Genomic DNA, 25112 nt, shown 5'->3' on the forward strand with positions numbered 1-25112 from the left:
TCGAAAGCCATCTGACATGACGTCACAATGTCGGTAAATGAAACTTACAGAACCGAAAGTTAAATTTACTGCGCTGACATAGAAAGCGACTGCTCGCTGACGGTAAGGTCTCAATGTTTTACTCTTTAAATCCTCTGTATTTTGCTGAATAGTATAAGATCGAGTCATAGCATGTAGGCTGGTGTATAATCATTCTGTGTTTTATTTGATCGATATGTACTTTTTGGACACACACGGAACGCAACTCTACTCTTATGTAACTTGTAACACGTAGGCCACTGCACTGGGGTTGGGCCCTGCCAGGACCGCCATAACGTTGAAATAAAGTGACATGGATGTTATAAATAAAGGAACGGTAACCGAATAAGAGTGCACTGAAACTAGCAAGGCTATCAAGATTAAACATTTATTGAGACAACAAAGATCAAAAATGTCACTCAAATCCGTAGCCTATAATTTTTTTTTTATTTCAGACTCAAGGTCCAGATATTACAAAACATTAAATAACAAATAACAACAATAACAACTTGGCCTATAAGTTTGAAAGCAACAAAATATTCAAGGCACCTCCCACCAACAACATAGAAGTGCACACACACACACACACACACACACACACACACACACACACACACACACACACACACACACACACACACACACACACACACACACACACACACACACACACAGCTCTCAGATTAGTTAGTCTAGCTTTTGAATCTCCAGTTAATTCTAGAGATCTCAGTTGAAACAGACTGGTCGAATTTGACCAGGAACATTAAAGTAAGGGGGGAGAAACTTGTCTGTGTTAAGTAAAAGTTACATCCTGATTAGTTGCTCTTAAATGTGTCCACACATGATGCCACATGTCTGTATTTGTTTCTCTCTGAACTCTAGAACTTTTCCAGACAACATCCACACTTTCTAAATCAGGATGTCAGTGCAGTTCTCTGGCTGGGAGGTGGTTGATGATGGTGCAGCATTTCCTGGTGTGGAGCTGAAGGCGTCCCAGAAACCACAACACCATGGCGTCTACACCATGTTCCATGGGACCAGTATTGCCAGTGCAAGGCTCATCATTGCCAATGGTTTTAAACAGTCTACAGGTGGCATGCTTGGAAAGGGTGTGTATGTCAGTCGTGATAAGAAAAAGGCGGCTCATTATCCGTTGAACAGTAACAATACAGACCGCGTGATCTTGGAGTTGCGTGTGCGTGTTGGCCGTGTCAAGCGTATTGACAAGGACAACCATCCCTTGCAGTACACCTGGCATTCACATGGCTACGACACAGCCTGGGTGATCCCCAACGGTGGCCTCAAGGCCGTGCGCAGCGGCCTAGAGGAGGATTGTGTGTTTGACCCCAAGAGAGTGAAGGTGGTGGGCATTGCAAATGCACCAAACCCCATCGTACAGAAAGAACTTCAACAGCTTCTTTCAAAAAAATCTAGAAAACCGGGGCGAGGGGGCCACGGCGCTGCACATGGGTGTTCAGTGTGTAAGAGAAAGACCCAGCAGGGTGCTCCACACATTAAGCAACGGTGCTGGAAGTGCGGGAAAAACATCTGCATTCTCATTGCCAAGCATGTCTGTCTGGCCAAACCCTGACGGGGTGAGGCACAATAATGTAGATTAGAAAGACAATCCTACATTCAGGATGTTAGCATACTTTGGTTTACTTATGTAATACAATACCTGTAAGAGGGGCAACATGTTTAATGCTACTGGAGATGTTTTTTGAATTTCAACCTTATCGTGAACCAGCTCTTATTTCTAGTACGCTAGCTTTATATACTCTGATCAGCAGCATGCATTATGATCACATGCAATGCAACATTTATGTTTCACTGTCTGGCATACGTTACTTCAATTTTGAAATATGTCACTGAAGTGCCAGAACTAAAGCCAATAAACGTCATGCTATATTACAAGACCAATGATGTCTTTGTGTTTGTTTATATGATTCCATATTTTGTGAATAGACTCAGAAAACCTCAGCCTTCAGCAGAAGTCCTAGTTTCACAATTACATATCATAGCATCACACACTTTACAGGAATGTGATGTGTTTAGACTAATACACAGTATGTTTGAATACATATGTAATACTGTAAAAGTCAATGCCAGACAGGGAATTTAATAAATGTGGATGACGTACAATAACATGCATTATTCCTGCTATTATCAATCTATTATGCTATTATCAATTCAGGTATTTAGAGACACTTTTCGTATACAACGTTCTTCGGCAACATAAATCTGAAAAATTAAAGCTGGCCAGTACGGGGGTCGAACCCGCGACCTTGGCGTTATTAGCACCACGCTCTAACCAACTGAGCTAACCGGCCAATAGACACTCAACAACGACCCATATATATATATATATATATATATATATATATATATATATATATATATATATATATATATATATATATATATATATATATATATATATATATATATATATATATATATATATATATATATATATATATATAACTAACACAGCACAGAGAAGGTGGAGTTATCGTCAGAAACAAAACAGAAAGTAAAAGTTATCGAAACGATACAGAGAAGACGACTCCTTGCTGACGGTGAGTTAAAGCTTCAACGACATTATAACTCATTAGATTTGACGCTAACGTTTAACATGAACAGTACGACACTTTTAACTCTAATACTATTACAATGTTAATACAGAAGTCAGTCTAGGTCCATCGGTTTACTCACGTACAAATGCTAACATAAATTGGAAATGTCTCACTATATTCTAAAGTAAACACGTAAATTAGCTTCATTCAATTCAATTCGTTTATTTTTTACAGCCCAAAATCATAAATTACAAATTTGCCTCAGAGGGCTTTACAATCTGTACACATACGACATCCCTGTCCCAAAAATAACCTTTCACAGGGAAAAAAGGGAAGAAACTTTCAAGAATAAGAAGAAATGTAACAGCTCCACTGTTATAAAGTGTAGGCTGACAAAATTGATACCATATATCAAGGGGCTCCTCCGTGTTGTACTACAGCTGTAATATTTGAAAAAATGTATTTTGAATATTTCTTATGAATTTTTAAAGTTATTTTATGGAAACATTATTCAATAGCTCCACTGTTATAAAGTGTAGGCTGACAAAATGAATACCATATATCAAGGGGCTCCTCCTTGTTGTAATAGAACAGCTATATTGATGACATGCTTTTGTATAATTTTGGTTCAAATGAATCCAAATTGAACAAACAATCTTAAAAAACAGTGATTTTGCATAATCATTAGATATCCTGGTGTATGACGAGATATTGGTGCAACTACACTACAAAACTGTTGTGTTCAGAAATCTTCTTTGAAGACAAAGGGATGTCTTGGATCGATAGTTATAATAAAGCCTATTTAATTAAGTGAAAAACAACGCTGTGATACAGAGTACAGTCTCAGCTGAGAGATTCGCAAGCCTCCTCCGGGTCACAGTCCACAATCGTGGTTCTCCTGTCTGCAGAGCAAACATACGAATCCTGAACCGGTAATTGCACACTGTAAATATACAAGTAAAAGAAGCAGTGACTTCACCACATTGGTCAAGAATACAGGCAATACATTGGATCATAGTCTAAACACATGTGGAGTTCTTCAGGTTGATGTACAGCATGTCCATGCTTAGTGGCAAGTGAAACCCCCGTCTCTTTGTCTTCCCATCAAGGTGTCACCGTAATTAACATTTGAATAGAACCCAATTCCATTCTCTCTACATGTGACTGTGTGTTGGTGCGATGAGCATCTATCAACTATTAATCCACTCTCATATTTATCAAGTAACAGAGATTCATTACATGATTCACAATCATGGAGGTACAACATTTCTTTAATGAACATGTTTAATGAGCTGAGTTATAAGATTTGTTTAGAATACTCTACAAAACAAAACTGAGATCATTAAAAGAGATCTTCTGAACAAAGTATTGTAGCTTTACCAAGACAGGTGGTTGAACATCACTTTATTTAAAATTATACAAAAGCACGTCATCAATATAGCTGTTCTATTACAACAAGGAGGAGCCCCTTGATATATGGTATTAATTTTGTCAGCCTACACTTTATAACAGTGGAGCTATTGAATAATGTTTCCATAAAATAACTTTAGAAATTCATAAAAAATATTCAAAATACATTTTGATCAAAATTACAGCTGTAGTACAACAAGGAAGAGCCCCTTGATATATGGTATTCATTTTGTCAGCCTATACGTTATTACAGTGGAGCTATTGAATATAATTTCCATAAATTAACTTTAAATATTCATAAAAATTATTCTAAATAATTTTATTTCGAAATAATAGCTGTAGTACAACAATGAGGATGCCCTTGATATATGGTATTCATTTTGTGAGACTCCACGTTATTACAGTGGAGCTATTGAATATATTTTGAGTATTTATTTTCCGGATTGCACTTTGTAGACGCTCCCTGCGCTCACGTCTCCCAGCTGGCAGCACATTGAGACCAATGTTATTGGTCCAGCTCGGAGACCGGCCCGTTTTGGAAAAATGAAGGTTGTAGCTTGATGTCTACATCACTACGGTCACAGAGAGATGTCGTTAGTCTTTTAACTCCGTTTTGCAAAAGAGCTATTGAGTCGGGAAGTCCGAATCTGTGAATCTCTTTCCAACTTTACCGAACTGGGAAAGTTTAACAAACATGAAACACGCTTGACAGGTGCCGATAGTATTGGATCAATACATTGACGCTACAGTTTCTGTTGTCACAGCTATCAAAAGGTGTGACCCTGTGACTAATGACAGAGGCACGTTTTATAGCAGCAATATGTTGCTGACATTCCTAATTGCGCAAAGAATGTGATGATACACATAATTTAGTCCCCTAAAAAATGAAAGCTACATCCATTATGTTTTAAAATGCTGGTTATTTAAACATCTGTGATGACATTGTTTTGTATGAATTCCTCACAGAGCTGCTGCTCTTGAACAGCATCTCTTGTTAAAACAAGATGTCACTGCCGTTCTTTGGCTGGGAGGTGACCTATGATGACAACTCTGGGGAGCTGGGGTCGTCTCAGGAGCCCAAAGACAGTGGTGTCTACACCATGTTCCATGGGACCAGTGTTGCCAATGCACGCCTCATCATTGCCAATGGCTTTCAGCAGTCATCAGGTGGCATGTTGGGAAAGGGAGTGTATGTCAGTCGTAATAAGAAAAAAGCAGACCGTTATCCAATGAAAAGGGACTCTTCAGACCGCGTGGTCTTTGAGTTGCGTGTGCGTGTTGGCCGCGTCAAGCGTATTGACAAGGACAACCATCCTATGCAGTACACCTGGAGCACGCAGGGCTATGACACTGCTTGGGTGCCCCCCAAATGTGGCATGACAGCCGTGCCCAGTGGCCTAGAGGAGGATTGTGTGTTTGACCCTAAACAAGTGAAGGTCGTGGGCATTGCGAAGGCACCGAACACCATACTGAGCGAGCTTCAACAGCTTGTAGCTAATGCTTCAAGAAATCCTGACAGAGGAGATGGGGGAGCAACATCACATCTTTTTGGTGCTGAGGATGTGTGTTCACTGTGCAGGAGGACACAGCAGGGTTCTCCACACATCACGCAACCGTGTTGGGGCTGTGGGCAAAACATCTGTCCACTCATGACCAAGCATTTCTGCCGTGTTAACATCTGAGAACGGAGCAAGGGCCTGAAACACAGTGCCGTTGAGAAACAGATGGAATAAGGATCCACGCCTCTATGGCCTTCTAGGTGGAAGAGGAATGGATTTAAAATGAAAGTTGATCAAAGACTAAAGATTCAGGGCTCAAGGTGTTATCGTACTTTTGAATCAATTATCACATGTTCTTCTTGTCCTTCTGTTACTTTATTTTCACAAATGAACTATCAATAATCAACTGTAATTGGTGCAACATATTACAATAGTTACTACGAGTTAGTATCTCGTACCTTTACTTACTTTATACTATAATTATCTACTTTGTACTCCATACTTGTTATATGGACGAATCAAGATGCGTTAGGATGCAATCAAAATGAAACAATAATGTTGTATTGCTCAAGATGCCTTTATTTCAGCCTGAATGTGAACATTGGATACTTTATGTAAAGTCCATTTTACATATGTGAATGATTTTGATTAGCTGAAGTCATTTAATTTCCTTTAACCTGTATAATGCAAAACCAAATAAACATCAAGATATGAGACCCATGATTTCCAGTTTGATATGATTTCTTATGTGGTCAAGAGACTCAGAAAAGCAATTATTTCAGTTTATGGATAGTATCGTTAAGATCCATGATTTCATTGTGATGCATTTGTAGACTTTCAAAACTCAGGATGAAGAAGAGGCAAGCAGTGAATGAAACTCCAGCAGTCTTTTATCTCCCTTCATTTTGGCATGCTGCAGAAGGACCTGTAAAAAAAGATGAGAAAATATGTTCACTATCACTATCACCGTGCTGCGAACAGATCGGGTCCGGTCTACATCCAGGACATGGTCAAACCGTACACCCCAGCTCGTTCGCTTCGCTCGGCTTCTGCCAATCGGCTTGTAGCTCCTTCACTTCGAGCTAAACACTCAACAAAATCACGACTGTTTGCTGTGCTGGCTCCTCATTGGTGGAACGAGCTCCCCATTGACATCAGGACAGCAGAAAGTCTCTACATCTTCCGTCGCAAACTAAAAACACATCTTTTTCGACTATACCTTGAATAGGGAAGGTAGAGCCGTAGTAGCACTCTAGTAGCACTTAAATGTCCCTTACCGATAGCACTTTGTTGTTTAGCACTTTAGTAGCACTTAAATGGCACTTACGGATAGTACTCTGTAGTTTAACGTTATTGAAGAAATTGTACTTGCTTGATTCTTGTTGTTCTGAGTTTGGACTCATGGTTTAATGCACTTATTGTAAGTCGCTTTGGATAAAAGCGTCAGCTAAATGACATGTAATGTAATGTAATCACAGCGGTGTTAAAAGTAAAACAATATTTTAAAAAAAAGGTAGGACATAAGAATGCGAGGCCGACTAGTTTCATACACTATGGACAGATGTTTTCAAAATAAGTCATTTTGGGAAAAAGGCATTTCAAATTAATACATATTTCCAAAAAAATGATTTGATCTGGTGCCAGTGTAGCTCCGAGGCAGCTGTGTGCTCACATTTATTAGTTCCTGGTCGTTTTTCGCATGCAGGTGTCTGAGGAGGTACCAGCTGGACACTTGCGCCACCGTCACTGGGTAATCTTGAGCGTAAGCCAGCCTCTCCAACAAACGCCTTGTTTCCCTGAAGAAGGCACAGGCAGAAATGGGCAACAGTATAACATGAGTCTTTTTACTTGTGAACCAAAAGCACTTCAATTTCATTCTCTGGACGTGTGAATTAAATGAGCAGGAAACTTGTATTCAATGTACTTCTGCTGGTCTGGATTCTTAACCCTGTCTGAATCTATAACCATTCTCTCTGTTTAAAATAAAACATGTCTCTAATTATTTTAGAACACAAACACGCACACGCACACTGACCTGGCAGCCATCTTCGTCACATAGTGGAGCAGGGCCTGGAAGAGGAGGGCCATGGGAGATGAACCCAGCTTCAAGACCTCAGTGGTGGCTTCTATTATCATGTCCGTCCATTCATTTCCTGGGACACCTGCCTGAGAAGTCAGATCACACAAGATTAAGAATAAAACTGGCGAAGGGAAGCATTATTCACTTACTAATAAACTTGTAATGTTTTTAACCATGTTGTTGCTAACAATATGCATCCTGCCTACTGTGTTAGAAACTGCTATTGGAGGAGAAGTGGCTGTAATCATAATTAGATGGTTATCAAAATGTAAAATAAAAAGATAATTGTATTGGGAGTTGTCCTTTGAACAGTGGAATGAAAACCACATCTCCAGAGAAGACAAGGGAAGCTTCTTGTCTTGTTTGTATTTACGCTCGGCCCTGGCTGCTGATCCTATAATTCTGTTGGACATTCACCCATCTTTCATCTCTCCAACCTTGTTTCCGCCCACTGACAGGGGATGTCGATGTCTCAGATAGTTGTGCTGTATTAGCTGTACTTTATCACCTTAAAACTAGGAATATTCCGTATCTAGATTCATGTGACCGCCTATGCAGGCACTCACCATACAGTTTCCGAGAGCTAGCAACGCTAGTCGTAGCAGGCTGGCGACCTGGCTGCTGTGCAGGCCGAGCTGTGAGGCTAGCTGCAGACTCTGCCTGTAAGCCATGACTGCCTGAACCAGCAGGCCCTGGCTACGAAACACCTCAGCCAGCCACTGGGAGGAGGAGAATAAGGCGGCGATTGGAAATCAAGAATATAAGGAGTAAGAGAAATATCATGGACAATTTATTTGCAATCAGTTCATAAAATGCTTAACTGCATATTGATGGTCTATGTTTGTACAGAACAGACTATGACATTGTGATATTGCTAAACATTTAACTCCACATTTATACTGCAACATTTCATGTCATTATCCAAGGCTACTATCTGCCACTATGTTCACACTTCTACAGAATGAGCCTGGTGGCTACTTCCCCCATGCTGGTAGCAGCCATTTGAGGATAAGTGCAGCAATACAAGGTCTTAAATATGACACAGAAAGTCTTCATTCAGCCAGTGGAACAAGACAAAATGGCAGTTTGTGGTGAGGAGAAAAAAGATCTCATCATGTCACTGACCTCAACACTTAAACTAGTGACCACCAAGACTGAAACCATCAATATGTTCAAGCCTTTTAAGAGTTTAGTGTCTGTCCAAGCAATAGCGCGGCTTGAAATGACTAAAAGCTTGTCACTAAGTTACTGTAATCAAATACTGGTATTGAAATGATTTGACTGTCCACTTACATGCCACGCCCCAAGGTTGGTGGGGTTCAGCATCACTGTGTTGTGGAGTTGCTCCAGGACAGAGTCTGGGAGCACAGTACCCCGCCCGGCCAGTAAGAGGCGCTGACACTGCACCTGTCTCAGTGACAGCATCACTGCCGGGTGCTCCGGAGAAACATTCAGTACCTGGACAAAGCAGGCAGAGCATGAGGGACCGGGCAGTGGAAAGAGCCCCACGTGTAACTTGTAATACTTCACCTGCCTTAATTTCTGTCTGAAGCAAGTCTAACTTTTTTGACAATGAAGTAAATCAGATAACGATATGGAGATTATGTGGGAACGTGTGTTTGAATCCCACCTGTGAGCAGAGGGCTTCAGCCTGCTCCAGCTGTCCCCCCAACATGAGACCAGTCACTGCCTGTTTTAGTACCCAGCCTTCTAGAGCCTGGGCCAGGGGGCGCTCTATCTCCTCCACGTTATGCACTGGGATACAGAAAAGTGTCTGTTACACTTACACACCTTTCTCAGAGTCTCAGTCCTTGTCTGCTTGCTTGCAGAGAGAGAGAGAGAGAGACAGACAGACAGACAGACAGACAGACACACACACCTTTCTCAGAAACCACTGACATGAGTGTTTGCTCCAGTCCTTGTCTGCTAGGAGCAGCACCTGAAAGATAACAGGAAGTATTTTCTGTGTGGCAGGCAGCCATTAATCCTGCCCATGTTGCTGGATCATCTAAAAGTAGAGAGAAGAGTGGAGATTCCTCAGACATTCATAGTATTGCTTTGGTAGGTGTAACTTAAGGTAGTTTTACATTTAGAGAATTGTTCTGCCACAAAGCTGTAAAACAGGAATTTACTGTATTTAGCGACACCATTGTCTAAAAGACATTTCTCACAGTGATTTACCATACACAGTATTTCACTGGAATTCATCTAAATTAGATAATTTACACAAATGTATTTCCTAATACTAACTTTTGTCTTTTGAGATCGATTTTCTTCAGTTTTCAATGATAATTGTGTGGTTGTTTGTGAAGTAGTTTAAGGCCAAATAAATATATTATTCTTCATGTGTGTGTGTTTATACCAGGACAGAGCAGCACAGCTCTCTGCATTGTCTTCAGTGCATTTCTGTGACTGTCCTCTCCAGAGTGTCTCCCACTAGCCAGCTGGTTCACCCCACTGTATAACAACGCCCTCTGCAGGACACACAAGTTACAACAGATCAGTTTCATATACGACTAATCGACTTGAGAAGTCAACTAACATCAAAAAGAGTGATTATACAACTAACAGTCTAAGAGGGGGCAGCCCTAGTTCAGATGCTGAATTAACCACAGTGTAAAATAGATTCAAGACTATATAGTATACTATATATATATATATATATATATATATATATATATATATATATATATATATATATATATATATATATATATATATATATATATAGTTCAAATTGACAGTCAGATGGAGAACACAACAGAAAAAACATACACAAAGCCATTTTAAGCATAAATATACAGTCACTCTAACCTTTCCTTGGGTCATACTGGAGAGACAGGCCACATGACCAGCCATCGCACCGCCCTGGAATATACAGCAGATAAAACCTATGAACCCTTCCACTTTAAGCAGCACTCCAGCAACATGTTGATGAGGCTGCTCAGTTACATGTGTGTGAGTGAAATATATTTCCTGTTTGTGCTTGGGATGTTTGTAATGCTTAAATGTGTGTATGCAGCCTTACATTGGCCTTCTTGGGGTAGTACTGTGGTACCAGTCTTGACAGCAGGGCCCATAGAGATGGGTTTCCAGGATTGCTGTGAAGCAGACAGATGGAAATGTGTACAATTTGCACCTCATCTATAGGATCTTTCCATAAAAAATAATGAATATGTGTATTCACTGTTCTACCTGTTGATCATTATTCAAGGTACTTATCAGAAGGTGTCTAGGCAAGCCCTTTTACTTCTGCATAAATGCAACAGTGAGGATGCCATACTTAGTTATGGTCAGCTGTCATTGAGATTTTAATAGAATACACTGTCAGTTAATTCTTCAACCACATACTTACTTTAATATCCTTGACATTGTAATCCAGAACTGACCCTAAAAATACTAAATGTAGTGATGTATGCAATAAAACACACTTTGTGCAATCATCCACAAAAAGTACGTAGAACAAGGTGCAAAATGCTGCCTTCAGTGTCAAAAGTACAGTTTGATAACACTGATGTATAATTGGTCTTTTAAAAAAAATAATAAAAAAAAAAAATAAAAATAAGTAGAGTATGCTGAACAATTTAAACGAGCAGTTTATTTTACCTGTGTACAGCTCTGGAAGCCTCTCTTTGCACCGCGCTGTAGTTGCCCTGCAGGGCGAGCAAGGCGCAGGTGAGGAGACATTGCTGCTCTGTAACATTCACAGAGGCTGAACCTTGCTTTAGCAACTCAGTCAGGGCAGCAGCAGCTAGTGTAGCGTCACTGTGGACCAACCCCAGGGCACATAAACACAGCAGGGACTCTGAGATCGGCTCCTTTAACATTGAGCTGTTGAGGCAGAAAGCAGAGTGATACATACTTTTAGCTTGAAGTACCATTATTACAGAACCACCGGTAGGTCCATACAAGAATGTGGACTCACCATTTAAACAGCAGAGTCTTGGCTGAGTCTAGGTTACCCTGCCGGTGCTGAAGCAGAGCAAGAGCTGTCAAGATGTAAGCCTTCTCCTTCTCAGTGTAAGCCACTGCCAAGGCACGTTCATAGGCTACAATATACACAAAACAATTTAGTCACATTCACTCTGGCATGTAAATACGTATACAAACTCTGACTTAAGTGTGTCTCCCAGTCCTCACCCTTAATGCTCTCTGGGATGAGTCCTGCCCTGCAGTAGGCAAGAGCCAACCCAGCCAGATCACTGAGCTCCTGCAGTGGAGTGGAGTTATAAACACGCACTGCCTCCTCTGACTGGCCGAAGGTGCTGCAAAAGACACAGTGGGACATACAAAGAATGTATTTTGGAAGTATTATAAAAGATGGTTTAAGTACATGGTAATAAGAAAGCTAGTTGTTACCACAAAGCACGTCCATAGCTGCCCAGAGCAAAGGCCAGCTCTTCGGTCGAGGACATGGATTTAAGCAGGTCAACAGCTCTGAGGAAAGAGAGATAAGAGTAAGAATGGTCTCATTTCTTTTTTGGTACACTGCCTCAACTACCTTCAGAGTCAGTCAGAGTAATTCAGGCAAACACCTTTTGTAAGCCTTTAAGGCCTGCCTCTTCAGCTGCAGATGCTCATTTAGGAAACCAAGCATAATGAATGCATCAGGGTCAGACTGGATCCTCTCTGGGAGGGAGGCAGAAGAAACTTCATGTCACAAAACACCAGTCTCTAAACGCATATGACACAAACGCAACCAAGGGATCTGTGGATTCTGCATGCACATCCACACACACATAGATGCTGTACCTGTGTACTTGCTGAGTGCCACCTGAGCAGCAGAGATGGCGTTCATCTGGACTATGTTGTAGCGGTACAGTTCAGAGTCTCTGTTACTCTTATCCAGCAGGGTGGAACATACCCAGTAGGCATAACCTTTCACTCCCTCCATCTGCCGGGGGAAAGAGGAGAGGTATAGAGATGTAGAGAAGGACAAAAGCAGAGAAAGACAGAATAAACATTGTTTAATTATGGTATCACTCCTAATCACTTGCTTGTAGTAGTAAAAGACTCAAAGCTGAACATTTAGCAGATACAAAGAAAGTTGAAGGAAAGATTAAACTGTTATATGACAGCTAATGAGTGAGTATTACAAAAGCAACCCCAGTGGTTTTGGGATGTCACGCACATGTGTGCTGAGTTCAGTGGTGTGCCTGAAAAGATCCATGGTGTCATAGCTTCCCACTCTCTCTGCTATCAGCGCCTGGTAGGAGACAAATTACAGTTGATATTAGCCAAGAACATAGTATTTCTTACCTACCACTGAACTTGAAATCCTTTCATTGCCAATTAAAATTTGTATATAACTAAAGAAATACAAGAAATATCTTCTTCTCTGTACTAATTATACATCTTATTAAAAACATCACGAGAACTCACACCCAGCTTTTAACCTTGCCAAACACACAAACAAAACATACATTTCCTTTTCCTTGTTAGTAATACCGTTATTAAATTTAGCGTGGTGTTGTATCTCATATGTATGCCTACACAGTACAGGAAAGCATACTTTTAGTCGTTTTGGCAGCATCTAGCAGTGAGGTTGCAGGTTGCAACCAACTGAAACTCATGTGTGCCCAGCATGCAGGAGAACTATGGTTTACAAAAAGAAAAGACAAACGGCCTATCTCGAGCAAGTGTTTGGTTTGTCCAGTCTGGAAAACTGTAGAAACATGGCGTTTCAACATAGTGGACTCTGTGAAGAGATCCGCCCCATATAAAGAGATAAACGGCTCATTCTAAGGTAACAAAAACACAATTCTTTTTGTCAGGGGTTTGTTTATACACTTCAGAAAATATACTTATTAATATTTTCCATTCTGCCATCAGATTCCCCTAAATGCTACACACTCTTCCTTTTGGACACAAGTATTTCCAAGCGTGCATTTCCTTGACATTGATGTCTTTGTACCTGTCCAATCCAGCAGTTGACATAGAGCGGCTCCAGCGACTGGGCAATCTTGAAGGCTTTGTGTGCAAGCTAAAAAGAACGAGACCAAACTTTAACAGAGAAAACGTCAACCAACACTGTAAACATATAGAAATAAATGTATCTCACACACACAAACCTCGATATTGCCGTTCTTCAAATACAGGGTACCAAGGTTGGTCCAAGCAACAACATTCTGTAACAAAATATTAAAAAGTCCCATAAGAACTTCAGAATAGCTTCTGGAAATACTATTCATCACCTGAACAAATGTGCATTACATACGTTTGGTTCGACCTGTATGGACTTGATGAAGCAATGTTGAGCCAGAGCAAAGTTCTCTAGACCTGAAAAGAAAGAAAGCAACAAGTTGTATTTCCATATATAATTAGGTGAGGATCATCACTGCTTTAATTAGGATATGTATTTGTCTACTGTATGTCTGCAAGAGTACAGCTTTTGAGATTTGACATATGTTGTGAAGCACTTTGCTCTGAAGACATACATTTTAATTTCAGAATAACATTTTTTTTCACCAAGAAAAACATTTCACAGCAACAGAATAAATTGATCTAGTTAGAGGAATCTGTCAATACTGCACTTATTTTTGACCAATTAACTATTGATGGGTCAAGTACACGTTGACCAGTCAATCAATCAATCAAGCAATCCACCCAAAGAGATAGATTGCTCTTATTAATATGACTGAGGTGGCACATTATTCAATAATTTATATATTATTACCTTTGCTCATGGAAATCACTCCGAGGGCATTCCAGTAGCTATGGTTGTCACTGTCCATCATGATAGCTTTTTTTAAACACTGAAAAGAGACAAGAAGAAACTATTAAAAATACCACCTCTCGGAGGAAACAATGCAAAACAGCAGGATTGTGTGAAATACCTGCTGGGCTTTCTCCAGGAGCAGCGATGGAGAGGTCAGGTTGTCCTCTGTGAAGCTGGATAGGCTGGACTGACGATAATAGTTGAGTCCTAGGTCATTCCAAAGGCTGGGAACCTCAGGCATCAGCTTCAAAGCGCGAGCGTAACACCTGCAGACAAAAACATGCACTTAATGTTTAGTGTTCAGATTCTATGCTTGGCCAACACTGTACCAAGGGGCAACAAAAAGACCAGAAGTCATTATGAATGGCTAATTTGACAGAGTAGCAATGGTTACAATATGCAGCTTGGAACACATCTATGCCTGTTTGTGGTCTTACCTCTCACCAACTTTGAGTGTCTGGGCCTGGTTCAGTGTGTGGCTCTGGGTGTTGGGGTCTAAACCAGCCAGTGGGGCTGGCACTAAAACTTGAACACTGTTTGGAGTCACAGTGCCGACTGCGGTGCAAGCATCTCCCAGCAGCTTCCACAAACAGGACATGTCTGGACGCATCTCCACAGCTCTGAAGAGAGAGGAAATGTGAATTGATAAATCAATGAAGATCAGAAAAAGAGTCTTTGTGACACTGAAATGTAATTGTAAGATTTACAGATTAAACTAATGTCTAGTCATTACCGGAAGAGGTTCTGTATGGCTTGTTGAATAAGTTCAATGGCTCCTTTATCTCTGCAGTCTTCCATTAAACATTTTGCCAGAGACAGCTGGCACTCCCCAAGACCTGAACAGATCATAACAATCTGATTAAATGTCCATATATATCAGATATATGACTAAGAGGTATGCATTAAAAAGCATAGCATTAAAACAAAGGTAAGGTCTTGGATACATTGATGCAAACACCTACCTTTAAGGGCAGGCACATAGTCCTGCTGCGCTGTGATCTGCAAGTACTCTGCAACAGCCTCTCTGAACTTGCCCAGGGTCTGTTTGATAGCAGCAGCCTGGTAGACACTGTAAATGGAGGAGGGTTGAAGCTGGTGGGCCTTACCAAAGGCCTTCAGGGCGGCTGTGAAACTCCGGCGGTTTAAGTAGGCCTCACCTAAACACTCCCAACACACCCAGTCCTCTGGATCTGCTCTCAGGGCTGCCTGCAGACTTTAAACATAACTGTAATTGTCAATGCTCATATCCTAATAATACCTATGATAATGGAGAAATTGATAAAGGCCTAGGTCAAATAATTATTGTCTGAGATGTGAAACTCGTACTCAGCTACAGCTTGTTGATACTCTCCGATCTTTAGGTAGTACAGCCCCCGCCTCATCCAAGCCCATTTAGCCGAGCCCGGTGTGGCTTTCTCAATCACTGACTGAAGTATTGCTAATGCAGTGTCCTATTGCATGGGAAAGAGGATTGGAGAATAAAAAAGATAGGGAAAAGAGGAGCATGGGTAGGGTCAGGACAAAATGTGAGGAAACACCACAACAAAGTAACAACCCCACATTATGACAATTTGAACACCGCAGATTTGGAGTTTGTCTCACATCACCAACAAATCCACTAACCATGTCATCCTGCTCCATACTGAGATCCACTGAGGCAGCTCCAGACTCAGCATCAGTGTTGTCCATCTCAAAAGCCTTCTTATAGCATCCTCGTGAGCGGCTGTGATCATTTGCCACCTGGCGGTAGTAATGTCCAAGGTAGCGGAATACACAACCAAGGTGTGGGTCCAACTTTGCAGCCTGAAATGGACAAATTAAACATTCAAACTAAGATTCAAACTACACTTGACCTTTCACACTAATCTTTCATCGACTGAACCATCAATATTTGAGCTTTTTTTATATAATAACAAATACCCTTCCCCTGCCAAAAACAAAAATATAATTGTACTAACCTTGAGCAAATGTGTATGGGCTTTGCTTCTGTCTTTTCGGGTCTCTTCTCCCATGTCCCAGTAGAGTCGTCCCAGAAAGAAATAATACTCTCCACAGTCTGGGCTCTGGCTAGCCGCCTTTAGGAAACTAAACAACAGAATTGTTGTTTAGAGAAAAATTCACCTCGGAGAATTAACTTTCTTTGCACAACACAAATTGATTGTTTGGTTTTAGCTGGGTTTAAAAAAGGGATGGTGTGCAGGACTTGGTGGCATTTATCTAGCAGTGTGGTTGCAGATTGCAACCAACTGAACACCCCTCTGCTCACCCACTACGATGAACTGCAGGTCAACAGAAAATCTCTCGCTGAAGCCAGTTTAGTTTGTCCGTTCTGGGCTTCTGTAGAAACATGGTGGTGCAGTGCAACACAGCGGACTCTGAAGAGGATCCACTCACTATATAGATATGACGGGCTTATTCTAAGCTAAACACAACAATTCTTAGTTTCAGGTCTTTATACACTTATGAAAACATAGATAGGAATATTATATTCCATTTCTGCCTATAGATAAACCCATAATGCCAAACACTGTCCCTTTAGGAGAATGCATGGCCACAGATTTAAAATCTCACATGCACACATGCAGAAAGCAGTGTTTACCTCTCCTCTGCCAGCTGCTGCTGGCCCAGAGCCAATTGTGCCATTCCTCTCAGAACAAACCCCTGGGCCAGATTAGGGTTAGAGGCCACCAGCTCTGACGACACCTACAGAAGGCACATTACTTTAATATGTATCAATATATCTTGTGTACAATACAAAACATCCCTTTCTCCTGTTCCTTATATTAAAAGAGAGGACAACATTTTATCTCAAGCTGTTTTTACCAAGTGTTCTATTCTGTAAATTGCCCAAATGTACACAATAAATAAATAATGTTCTGTAATACCGCTTTTCTCGTAGTATCATATAACAGATCATACATCTTCACAGACAGAGTTCAGTAGGTGAAAGGTTTTCAACCTTAAGTGCTTCATCAACTTGTCCCTTGTTAAGGTATGCTCGTCCTTTAAGGGCTCCTAAAACTGGGTCTTTTTCAGCATCTGGGATCTAAAAAAAGAAAACACAGACATTTATTTGATGTAGTGCGACACAAGCATGTCCAAGGTTACAACTGCAAATTATGTTCATACTGAACCCAGAATAAAAGAAACTATATTTTTAACTGATTAATTACTTCATACCCAAAAAAGAAAATTCAAAAGTACAATACATGCTGAATGAATCACATCACCTGTGGGGCTGTGTACTGGCAAGGAACCAGCAATACTATGCGTATCATCATTCAGGGGTTACAATTAAATGCAATATATATATTGTAATTCGGTAAGCAAGGCAATATATCGAAATGTTTTTTAAATCAAAATTAGGAAAACAGTCTTTGCACATAACACACCCCACCATATGCCTAACATCTGTGTACAAATGTTATACATCCGAACACTGGGAACAACATTTACATGCATCACAGTCCCTGTAACATCCGACGTCTTAGCACACTATGAGAAGGGAACATACACTAAGTCTGATTGACTGACTTCATCTTTGCATGTAAACTATCAATCAAAAATCAACTGCGTTTTTGAGAATCAATACAGTATCACAAAACATAATTTAGCTTTAATCATATTTTCAATATTTCTTTACACCCTTAACTACCTGTGAGAATGTCTCCAAAGCCTGTTCTGCAGCCGTGTCTCCCCCACTCCCTACTAAAGCCTCTAGCTGCAGCTTCAGCAGTTTGACCCTCAGCTCCTTGTCTCCGGACACACATACAGTCAGACCTAATAGAAACCAAACACAGAGAAGTTCACCTCCTGCTACAGGGACTAAACATAGCTGTCCTTCGAAGATGGCGGAAAACATCTTTCTTTCATTCACAAATGATTTTCTCACAAACTCTTGATAAAGTTTGATTGGCCATATTAATTTCCACTAGCATTACATCTGGATAACGTAGTGATACAGCAGAGTAAACCAACCTTGGGAGCATGACATAGCACAGTCTGAGTATCTCTGCATTTTAAACTGAGCTTCAGCCAGACTGCACCATCCTGTACTGGAACTCAATCTCTTCAAACCTAATAAAACAGACAAGATCAATAGTGTGTAGTCAGTCCAAACCTTCTAAAGTACAGAGATGTAACAAAGAGCATGTCTCAGTATGAAATGTGCAGGTGCCGTTTACATTAAGTCCAGAATATTTTCTGTGTTGATGAACTAACCTTGTGTAAGGTCCTGAATGGCATCTTTAAACCTCCCTTCTTGCAGGGCTTTGGTGCCCAGACCCAAGTGACCTAATCCGCTGTTAGGGGCCAGATCAAGGAGTCGGGAGAAACAGCTGACTGCACCCTCATTCTGAACACCTTCAAACAAAACATATCGAGTACTCAGAGTGATACTGAGTGCAAAAGCCAAAGATTCCCCTCAGTGCTTGAATATGACTACAGTATAAGGCAATAGGAATATCTGTAAATCATTGCATTCTGTGATTTCCGATTTGATGCGCAAGATAACAGAATGTTACCTGTTTTGAGGTAGTGAGAACAAAGGACTTCAAGAGGATAGCTTTGGTTGGGGTAGAGGGACAGCATGGACTCACATGCCACTATCATTTTGGGTTCATCTTTAGGCAGCTACAGTAAAGGAGGATGTATAATAAGCATCTGATTAAGGACATGACTGTACAGGGTTAAGTATGAGGTGGCCTATTTTTTTTTTTACATAAACACACTGTGGTGGGATAGGAATCAGATACGGTGCACTTACTTTAGAAAGACATTTGACATAATCAGCTGAGAACTTCTTGTGTTGCTCTCCTGGTACAGGATCCATGAGAACCATGGCCTTCTCAAATGCTGTGATTAACTGATGACCACAAACAAAACCGTTACCAAAAGGCTGACGCGGTAGCAATATCTGCACTAAGAGCAGCATTAAGAAATATATGATCTAACTAGTAGAACAAAGGGTATGAACCCTAAAGTGTAGCAAAGTGTTTCATACACAAAAAGAAAGTTTAAGTTCACATTTGGAGAAATCGTACATGCTGTTGAGTTTCATTGTCCCGCTCTTCCTCATTAAGGCAGTCTGAGAGGAGTTGGGTCATCTGTTGCAATAGCTGCAGTAACTCGTTCTTGTCCACAGCCTCTTCCTCCTTCACCTGAATGAGCTGCAGCCAAACCTTTGCCAACTATGTGCAAACATAAAAATGTATTTAATGTGTAAAAAGCAGTGTTTTGTTTCCAATTGAACCAATAAGCTTTTAAATGACATACCTTTAAATATTCTTTGTCAGACTGATAGATATCTGACAGCTTACTGATGATCTCATAACATTTATTTTTGTCCGAGCTGTTAATGGAGAACATAAAAAGAATCAATAACACTACAAAATAAATGTTAAACCAGTCAAAACGACAGCCTGTTGCAAGAGTTAACTTGGGAGAAAGCAAATACATCACAACTTCCTGTGTAGTTTATAAAAACATACAGAAGAGGTTCTTATATACGTTACCTTGCGTACAGCTCAACAAGCCTCTGGTAGATGTTGGGTAGCTCAATTTTAAAATCCCACTGATCGGTCTTCTCATAAAGATTTGCCAAACCCTAAAAAATGCAGTTCATAATAATATATATGGCCAAGGAGAGATGTAGTAAAATATGCAAGAACACAACAACACAGCAGTGACATTCAGGGGGGAAATTACTTTAATTAAGTGATACACATCAGTAAATCAATTGCTCTCGGTGCAAGACATTCCAAGTGTCTAAGACGTTTAAAGCCCGGAAGTACAGGTGCAAGCATCAACCACTCCGTTTTCCCACCTTACCTGCCATGCCAGCAGCTGCTCAGGCTCCAGCTCCACGGCTTTTTTATAGGCAGTCTGTGCCTGATCTGTATGCTCCAGTTCACTGGCTGCCAAGCCGATGAATACCCACGCATTGTAATTGTTCTTCTCAAGTTTCAAAACAGCCTAAAACCCACATGGAAAAGAACAAAGTCAGCTATACATCAATACTCCTTGGAGCAGATGCACAACAGCAGCCACCAACTCACGTGCATAATAACCTCATTGTACGTGTGACGTGAGTGTGTGAATCGGAGATGCTTTACCTTGCAGTGTTTCAGAGCGTCTTTGAACTCTTTGTTTTTTATAGCCTCTCTGGCACTTTTCAGTGCCGCTTTCACTTCTTTATTAGACATCTTGCAATTATCTGAGTGAAACAAAGACACATAAAAACAAACATTTTGGCATCACTACCACAAAATAACATGTCAAGTTGGTTATGTTACCAGCTGATTTGACAGTAAACTCTCAAGTTAGCCAGCTGGAGTTGAACTGTTAGCAGTGTTGGATAGCTAACGTTAAATATAAGTAGCACTAGCTGTGAGCTTCTGAACTACGTCACTAGCGCATAATGACAACTGGTTTCAAACCTCCGTTGATACATAACAGGTTCACGTTATTTGTAAAGTTGGTTCAGCTGTTACCTTGGCAAGTATTGCAAATGTTGGGGACACCCACTGGTGTTTACGTTGTCCACTTGCTCTGCTCCTGTTGGGTGACACGGAAGTGAAAGAAAAGGGACTACACCGCCCCCCGGATTTTCAAAATAAAATTATCCGCACTTAGGTCCACTTGAGTGTGAAGATATAAACAAAAACAACAAAACGACACAAAAGTGAACTCAATATTAATTAATTTGGGTAAAGACAATTATCTAACAATGGAAACAATTTAATATAGTCACATCATGGTTATGTTACATTTAAGTCCCTCTGAGAGTTTGTGCAAATTGGTCACATATAAAAATAAATTCCAGATTGAGTCAAAGTGTGAACCTAGTACATTGAAAAGGGATACGCTGAGATTATGCATCAACACAATTGTTTACATTACATGTAATTTAGCTGATGCTTTTATCCAAAGCGACTTACAATCATGTTATATTCATAAATATTATTAGGAGCCATAGAGCCATCCATCAATGTCTTTCACATGGTCAAAGATGTGATAGCCCATGTTTAATGAGTCCAGCTCATTAAGAAAGAAAACACATTAAAGGTAACCATCATTACAACAATAAAAAAACAGTATCACAAAGAGTCCGAGAGCCAGTTGTCAATAGCTCTCTCATTAGCCAATACATCTTTTTGCCAATCCACATGCCACCTGAGGTTAGCAATGACTTGGCTGTAGTTTCTCCCCAAACTATGGTGCCAGGCAGCAAATGATTTTTTATTGTAGAGCTGCACAGTTGTAGAGACCTTTGGATAGTCTACAATACTAAGCAATATCTTGTCCAGATGTGCCTGCACATCTAGGAATTTGAGAGCTACATTATGAAGTTCTTCCTTGTCCCGTGTTATGTCTGCAAACACAGAGAGTACAGAAAAATCAAAGGGTGCCAGTGTTTTATTATTTGTTTTCTTCTACTTGAAAGCATCGGTGGATTGAGTGATGAAGTTTAGTTTCTGAAGTTAGGAACTCACCAAAAAGCTGTGGGGAGACACTCAGACCATCTGCATAGGCAATGTATTTCCACCGGCCACTTCTCAGCATGTATGTGGAGGCATTGACATTACAACCATGATATTCACTCAGAACCCAGTCTGGATGTTGCTTCTTGGAAAAAGCACTGGCCTTGGATAGCAGAGGAAGGAGTGTGTGGCCACTGAGAATACCTACTGCTGGAATACTAGCAATGTCTGCAAAAAAGTGTGTTACATCAAGTTAAAATACTAAAATCAAATCCCTCCACATCTTAACTACAATACTTCTACCTTTCAACAGGCATTTTAATGATTTAAAATCTTTTATAGACATTTTAATCATATTTTTCTGTCTACTTCCTTACCCAACACAGTGGGATAGAGGTCAACCAAGGATACAAGCTCGTTGACCTGCAGGCCGGACATCAGCCTAGGCCCCATGACCAGCAGGGGGACATGGGAGCTGCCTTCAAACATTGACATCTTGTAGAACTGCCGGTGCTCCATGGCAAGCTCTCCGTGGTCAGCCGTAAAGATCACAACAGTGTTGTCCAGCAGGCCGGTCTCTCTCAGAGCTGAAATCATTTGGCCTGGTAAGACAGGAGTAGCCATTAAGATGCTGCTTTATTTATACTTAATTAAAATACTTTATTCAAACGTTGAAGTGGCGGTAGAGATGTACTCCAGAGAGAAAGTGCTTATATCCATAGATAAATAAACGTACCATCCCAGTGTGCCTTTAAAAGTCAGTTACTTAAAATCTAGCTACCTGCAGTTGCCAATTGCTACACCTGTTTGATATCTAGAGTGGTATGTTGGCTGTGCTGCAAACATAGTCACAGAAAGTGTCTCTTTAACACTACTTCCTACTGTACATGTTTGGAACTGTGAAACTGAGCTAAAAACTGCTCCATGCTGATTTGGTGGCATTTCATTAAATGGTAAATGGACCTGTACTTATATAGCATTTACTAGTCTTCCAAGAACTCAAAGTGCTTTCACACTACTTGTTAACATTCACCCCATTCATACACTGATGGGAGGGGCTAAGGTTCCACCTGCTCATCAGGAGTAGCTAACATTCATACACCGTAGGTACAACTACGAGTCTACATCCAGGACATGGTCAAACCGTACACCCCAGCTCGTTCACTTCGCTCGGCTCCTGCCAATCGGCTTGTAGCTCCGTCACTACCAGCTAAACACTCAACAAAGTCACGACTGTTTGCTGTGCTGGCTCCTCAGTGGTGGAATGTTATCACAGCAACAGTGGTTTGAACTCGAGCCATCTTCGTGAGTTTGAAAGACATGTTAGCTGAAAGCATAGGATGAATTACTTCTGTCGACTAACCCAGCATGGCATCTGCTTCGGCACACATGGCATAATAGAAGGCCCTTATGCTTTTGACTTCGTCCTCAGTGAAAACACCGCTGCAGTTTTTGGTGGAGGTGGAGTAGTAGTCGACAGGGTGCATGGCAGCAATAGGCAGCCATTTAGGAACAGTGATGTGCTCAGAAGACACCTGTGTGTGTAAAATAAGAACGGAAGACTTTATAGTGATTTATATAAAAACATACAATGCGATTCTGCAATGGAGAGAAAACAGAAGCAGCATGCCTTCTTCAGCCAGTATGGTGAGGTAAGGAAGGTGGATCCTCCTGCGGTGGGCCCCAGAGATTCTGTTTTATAGGGGTGAGGTAAATTGAGGCCAAGATAAAGTGCAAAGGGCTGGTGTGAGGACGCAGCTCTCTGGTGGATCCACTGTGTCGCCTTGTCTGTGTTTTCCCAGTCTTTTCTCATGATCCTTACTGTTGACATGTTCCCAACAAGACGCGTAACAGGCCGGCCTTCTTGGCGCAGGACGAACTGAACATCTCGTGTCCAGGCCTCGACTCGATTACTGCAGAAGTTGCACAAACACACAACAAAATAGCAAACAACATGCAGGCGGCGACACAAAAAATGGGAAGTGGAAAGAAACACGAGAGGATGAGTCCCCCAATAAATGACTCGCACTGTTCTGAAGAATAGCTGCCCACATACACAGTATGTTATTTGGTTATTGCTGATACAGTTAGTCACTCACACTTCTTTAGAGTGTATGTGTTATTTCTGAATAGGGATGAGACAAGGTTAGTGAAGCTGCTTTCTTGTTTCAGGCACAGTGACAGTGGCTTCCTACCTAACAGAGTGACTCCCTGAGGTGTAATCCAGCTTGCCCATCGACTTGGTAAGATATCCATTTGCCTCCAGCAAATCCATCCATGTTGTTGCATTAGCATCAAGGCACTTGTAGTTGTTCCACGACTGAGTAAGGTGAACAAACTGACCGCTCCACATTGCTGTGAAACAAATATTTAAACAGCTGAATGTACTATTCCACCTTTAATGATTACCAGTGTCTTTTCCCCAGTGCCATTAGTGTACCTGCTCTTGAGGGGCAGCAGATGGGTGAGTTGGTGTAAGCGTTGAGGAAAGTAGTACCAAGCTCCCTGAGATAGTTTACATAAGGCAACTGCACAACTTTGCTGCCAGGGTCAAAGGTCAATCGCCCATCCTGCAGAAAGAGGAAGACTAGCATTTAGACCCAAAGCCACAGAGGTACATAGTCAAGGATTACATTTAAAAAAGATAAATATCTCTGTATGGCGTTTAATCTTCTCGAGCGATAGGTCTGTCCTTAAGACTATAATAAACAAAAGCTGCTATTATTGAGGCAGCTACTGTAAAGCACTGTAACTTCATTCATACTCACAAATGCATCACTCATCACCATCACGATGTTGGGTCTGGTTTCATTTCGGCACAAACTTTGTCCATACATTTGACAAAGGAATATCAAATAAAACATTTCTATTTTCATGTCAGCGTTTCACAACCTTCCGTTTTGGTGATTTCTATCGTAAAAGAAGAGATTTCTCTGGACCGGGTGAGATTTATCAGAGGCGACTTCCCTCCAAAGTTCGTTTTTAACTTTAAGTGACGGAAACTCTCGAGTCTTATGGACTTGCGTAAACTTCCCGGTTATACTTTCAAAATAAGAGTTTTGTAGTTTAATTTAAAATAAAGACGAATTAACATGTAATGATAAACTGGGAACTCTAGAGGGCAGCATTAATCTTGTAATAATTGGTGCACATTTCTGTTGAGTTGCCTATTATGTCATGACCACAACTTCAACTACATCTACTATTGGCGCTTTGTTTATGACAAAGATGTCAAACTAGATATGTTGTTATAATACTTGCTAATACATTATGAAATCAGACAGAAACTCATGTCACTGTGCGTGATGCACTTTTTAAATTATAAGAGGT

The 25112-nt window shown here is 40.8% G+C and overlaps 3 protein-coding genes and 1 non-coding gene across 5 annotated transcripts; 1 reads left to right on the plus strand and 3 right to left on the minus strand.

Moving 5' to 3' along the window:
• Window position 1: 1 nt before the first annotated feature.
• Window positions 2-6054, plus strand: LOC117735922. The gene is made up of 3 exons (XM_034540841.1): window positions 2-102; window positions 901-1606; window positions 5003-6054. Exons 2-3 carry the CDS (start codon window positions 938-940, stop codon window positions 5684-5686), a joined length of 1353 nt encoding a protein of 450 aa, XP_034396732.1. The 5' UTR covers window positions 2-102; window positions 901-937; the 3' UTR covers window positions 5687-6054.
• trnai-aau lies at window positions 2275-2348 on the minus strand. Its single transcript has one exon. It is a non-coding gene; the product is annotated as a tRNA-Ile (tRNA).
• Window positions 6055-6061: 7 nt separating the features above from the next.
• ttc37 (tetratricopeptide repeat domain 37) lies at window positions 6062-20914 on the minus strand. Of its 2 annotated transcripts, none has more exons than XM_034540874.1 (41): window positions 20793-20914; window positions 20415-20515; window positions 20131-20274; window positions 19815-19906; window positions 19576-19651; window positions 19344-19490; window positions 19067-19165; window positions 18825-18933; window positions 18523-18663; window positions 18280-18378; window positions 17957-18081; window positions 17261-17347; window positions 16901-17004; window positions 16260-16386; window positions 15925-16104; window positions 15628-15752; window positions 15264-15514; window positions 15035-15137; window positions 14739-14921; window positions 14420-14567; window positions 14260-14338; window positions 13801-13862; window positions 13655-13711; window positions 13498-13566; window positions 12715-12789; window positions 12336-12477; window positions 12119-12212; window positions 11943-12020; window positions 11724-11848; window positions 11509-11632; window positions 11190-11414; window positions 10612-10684; window positions 10398-10451; window positions 9946-10057; window positions 9463-9522; window positions 9214-9338; window positions 8877-9041; window positions 8150-8302; window positions 7539-7669; window positions 7176-7299; window positions 6062-6428 (listed from the first exon to the last, which is right to left on the minus strand). In XM_034540874.1, exons 2-41 carry the CDS (start codon window positions 20502-20504, stop codon window positions 6348-6350), a joined length of 4638 nt encoding a protein of 1545 aa, XP_034396765.1. In that variant the 5' UTR covers window positions 20505-20515; window positions 20793-20914; the 3' UTR covers window positions 6062-6347. The 2 variants fall into 2 exon arrangements, with proteins under 2 accessions (XP_034396765.1, XP_034396764.1); XM_034540873.1 differs by having other exon boundaries at window positions 9463-9591.
• Window positions 20915-21023: 109 nt separating this feature from the next.
• arsk (arylsulfatase family, member K) lies at window positions 21024-24801 on the minus strand. Its single transcript, XM_034540875.1, has 8 exons — window positions 24551-24801; window positions 24223-24352; window positions 23978-24137; window positions 23413-23695; window positions 23146-23317; window positions 22160-22384; window positions 21795-22010; window positions 21024-21673 (listed from the first exon to the last, which is right to left on the minus strand). The coding sequence occupies exons 1-8, from the start codon at window positions 24656-24658 to the stop codon at window positions 21399-21401; spliced, it is 1569 nt and encodes a 522-aa protein (XP_034396766.1). The 5' UTR covers window positions 24659-24801; the 3' UTR covers window positions 21024-21398.
• Window positions 24802-25112: the final 311 nt, after the last annotated feature.

The sequence above is a fragment of the Cyclopterus lumpus genome, chromosome 9 (assembly GCF_009769545.1).
Source record: "Cyclopterus lumpus isolate fCycLum1 chromosome 9, fCycLum1.pri, whole genome shotgun sequence".
In the NCBI taxonomy this organism is placed as follows: Eukaryota; Metazoa; Chordata; class Actinopteri; order Perciformes; family Cyclopteridae; genus Cyclopterus; species Cyclopterus lumpus.

Bases quoted from the DNA above. Each gene is read 5' to 3' on its own strand.
- LOC117735922 (XM_034540841.1), top strand. From the start codon at position 938: ATGTCAGTGCAGTTCTCTGGCTGGGAGGTGGTTGATGATGGTGCAGCA. The intron at 1,607-5,002 runs TGACGGGGTGAG...ATCTCTTGTTAA, and splicing joins ATGTCTGTCTGGCCAAACCC to AACAAGATGTCACTGCCGTT.
- ttc37 (XM_034540873.1), bottom strand. From the start codon at position 20,504: ATGTCTAATAAAGAAGTGAAAGCGGCACTGAAAAGTGCCAGAGAGGCT. The intron at 18,379-18,522 runs GTTAGTTCATCA...CTGTTTTATTAG, and splicing joins CATTCAGGACCTTACACAAG to GTTTGAAGAGATTGAGTTCC. The intron at 13,567-13,654 runs GTTTGTGTGTGT...CGTTCTTTTTAG, and splicing joins TGAAGAACGGCAATATCGAG to CTTGCACACAAAGCCTTCAA.
- arsk (XM_034540875.1), bottom strand. From the start codon at position 24,658: ATGAAAATAGAAATGTTTTATTTGATATTCCTTTGTCAAATGTATGGA. The intron at 24,353-24,550 runs GTGAGTATGAAT...CTCTTTCTGCAG, and splicing joins TGGTGATGAGTGATGCATTT to GATGGGCGATTGACCTTTGA. The intron at 21,674-21,794 runs GTGAGTTCCTAA...CTGTGTTTGCAG, and splicing joins TGTCTCCCCACAGCTTTTTG to ACATAACACGGGACAAGGAA.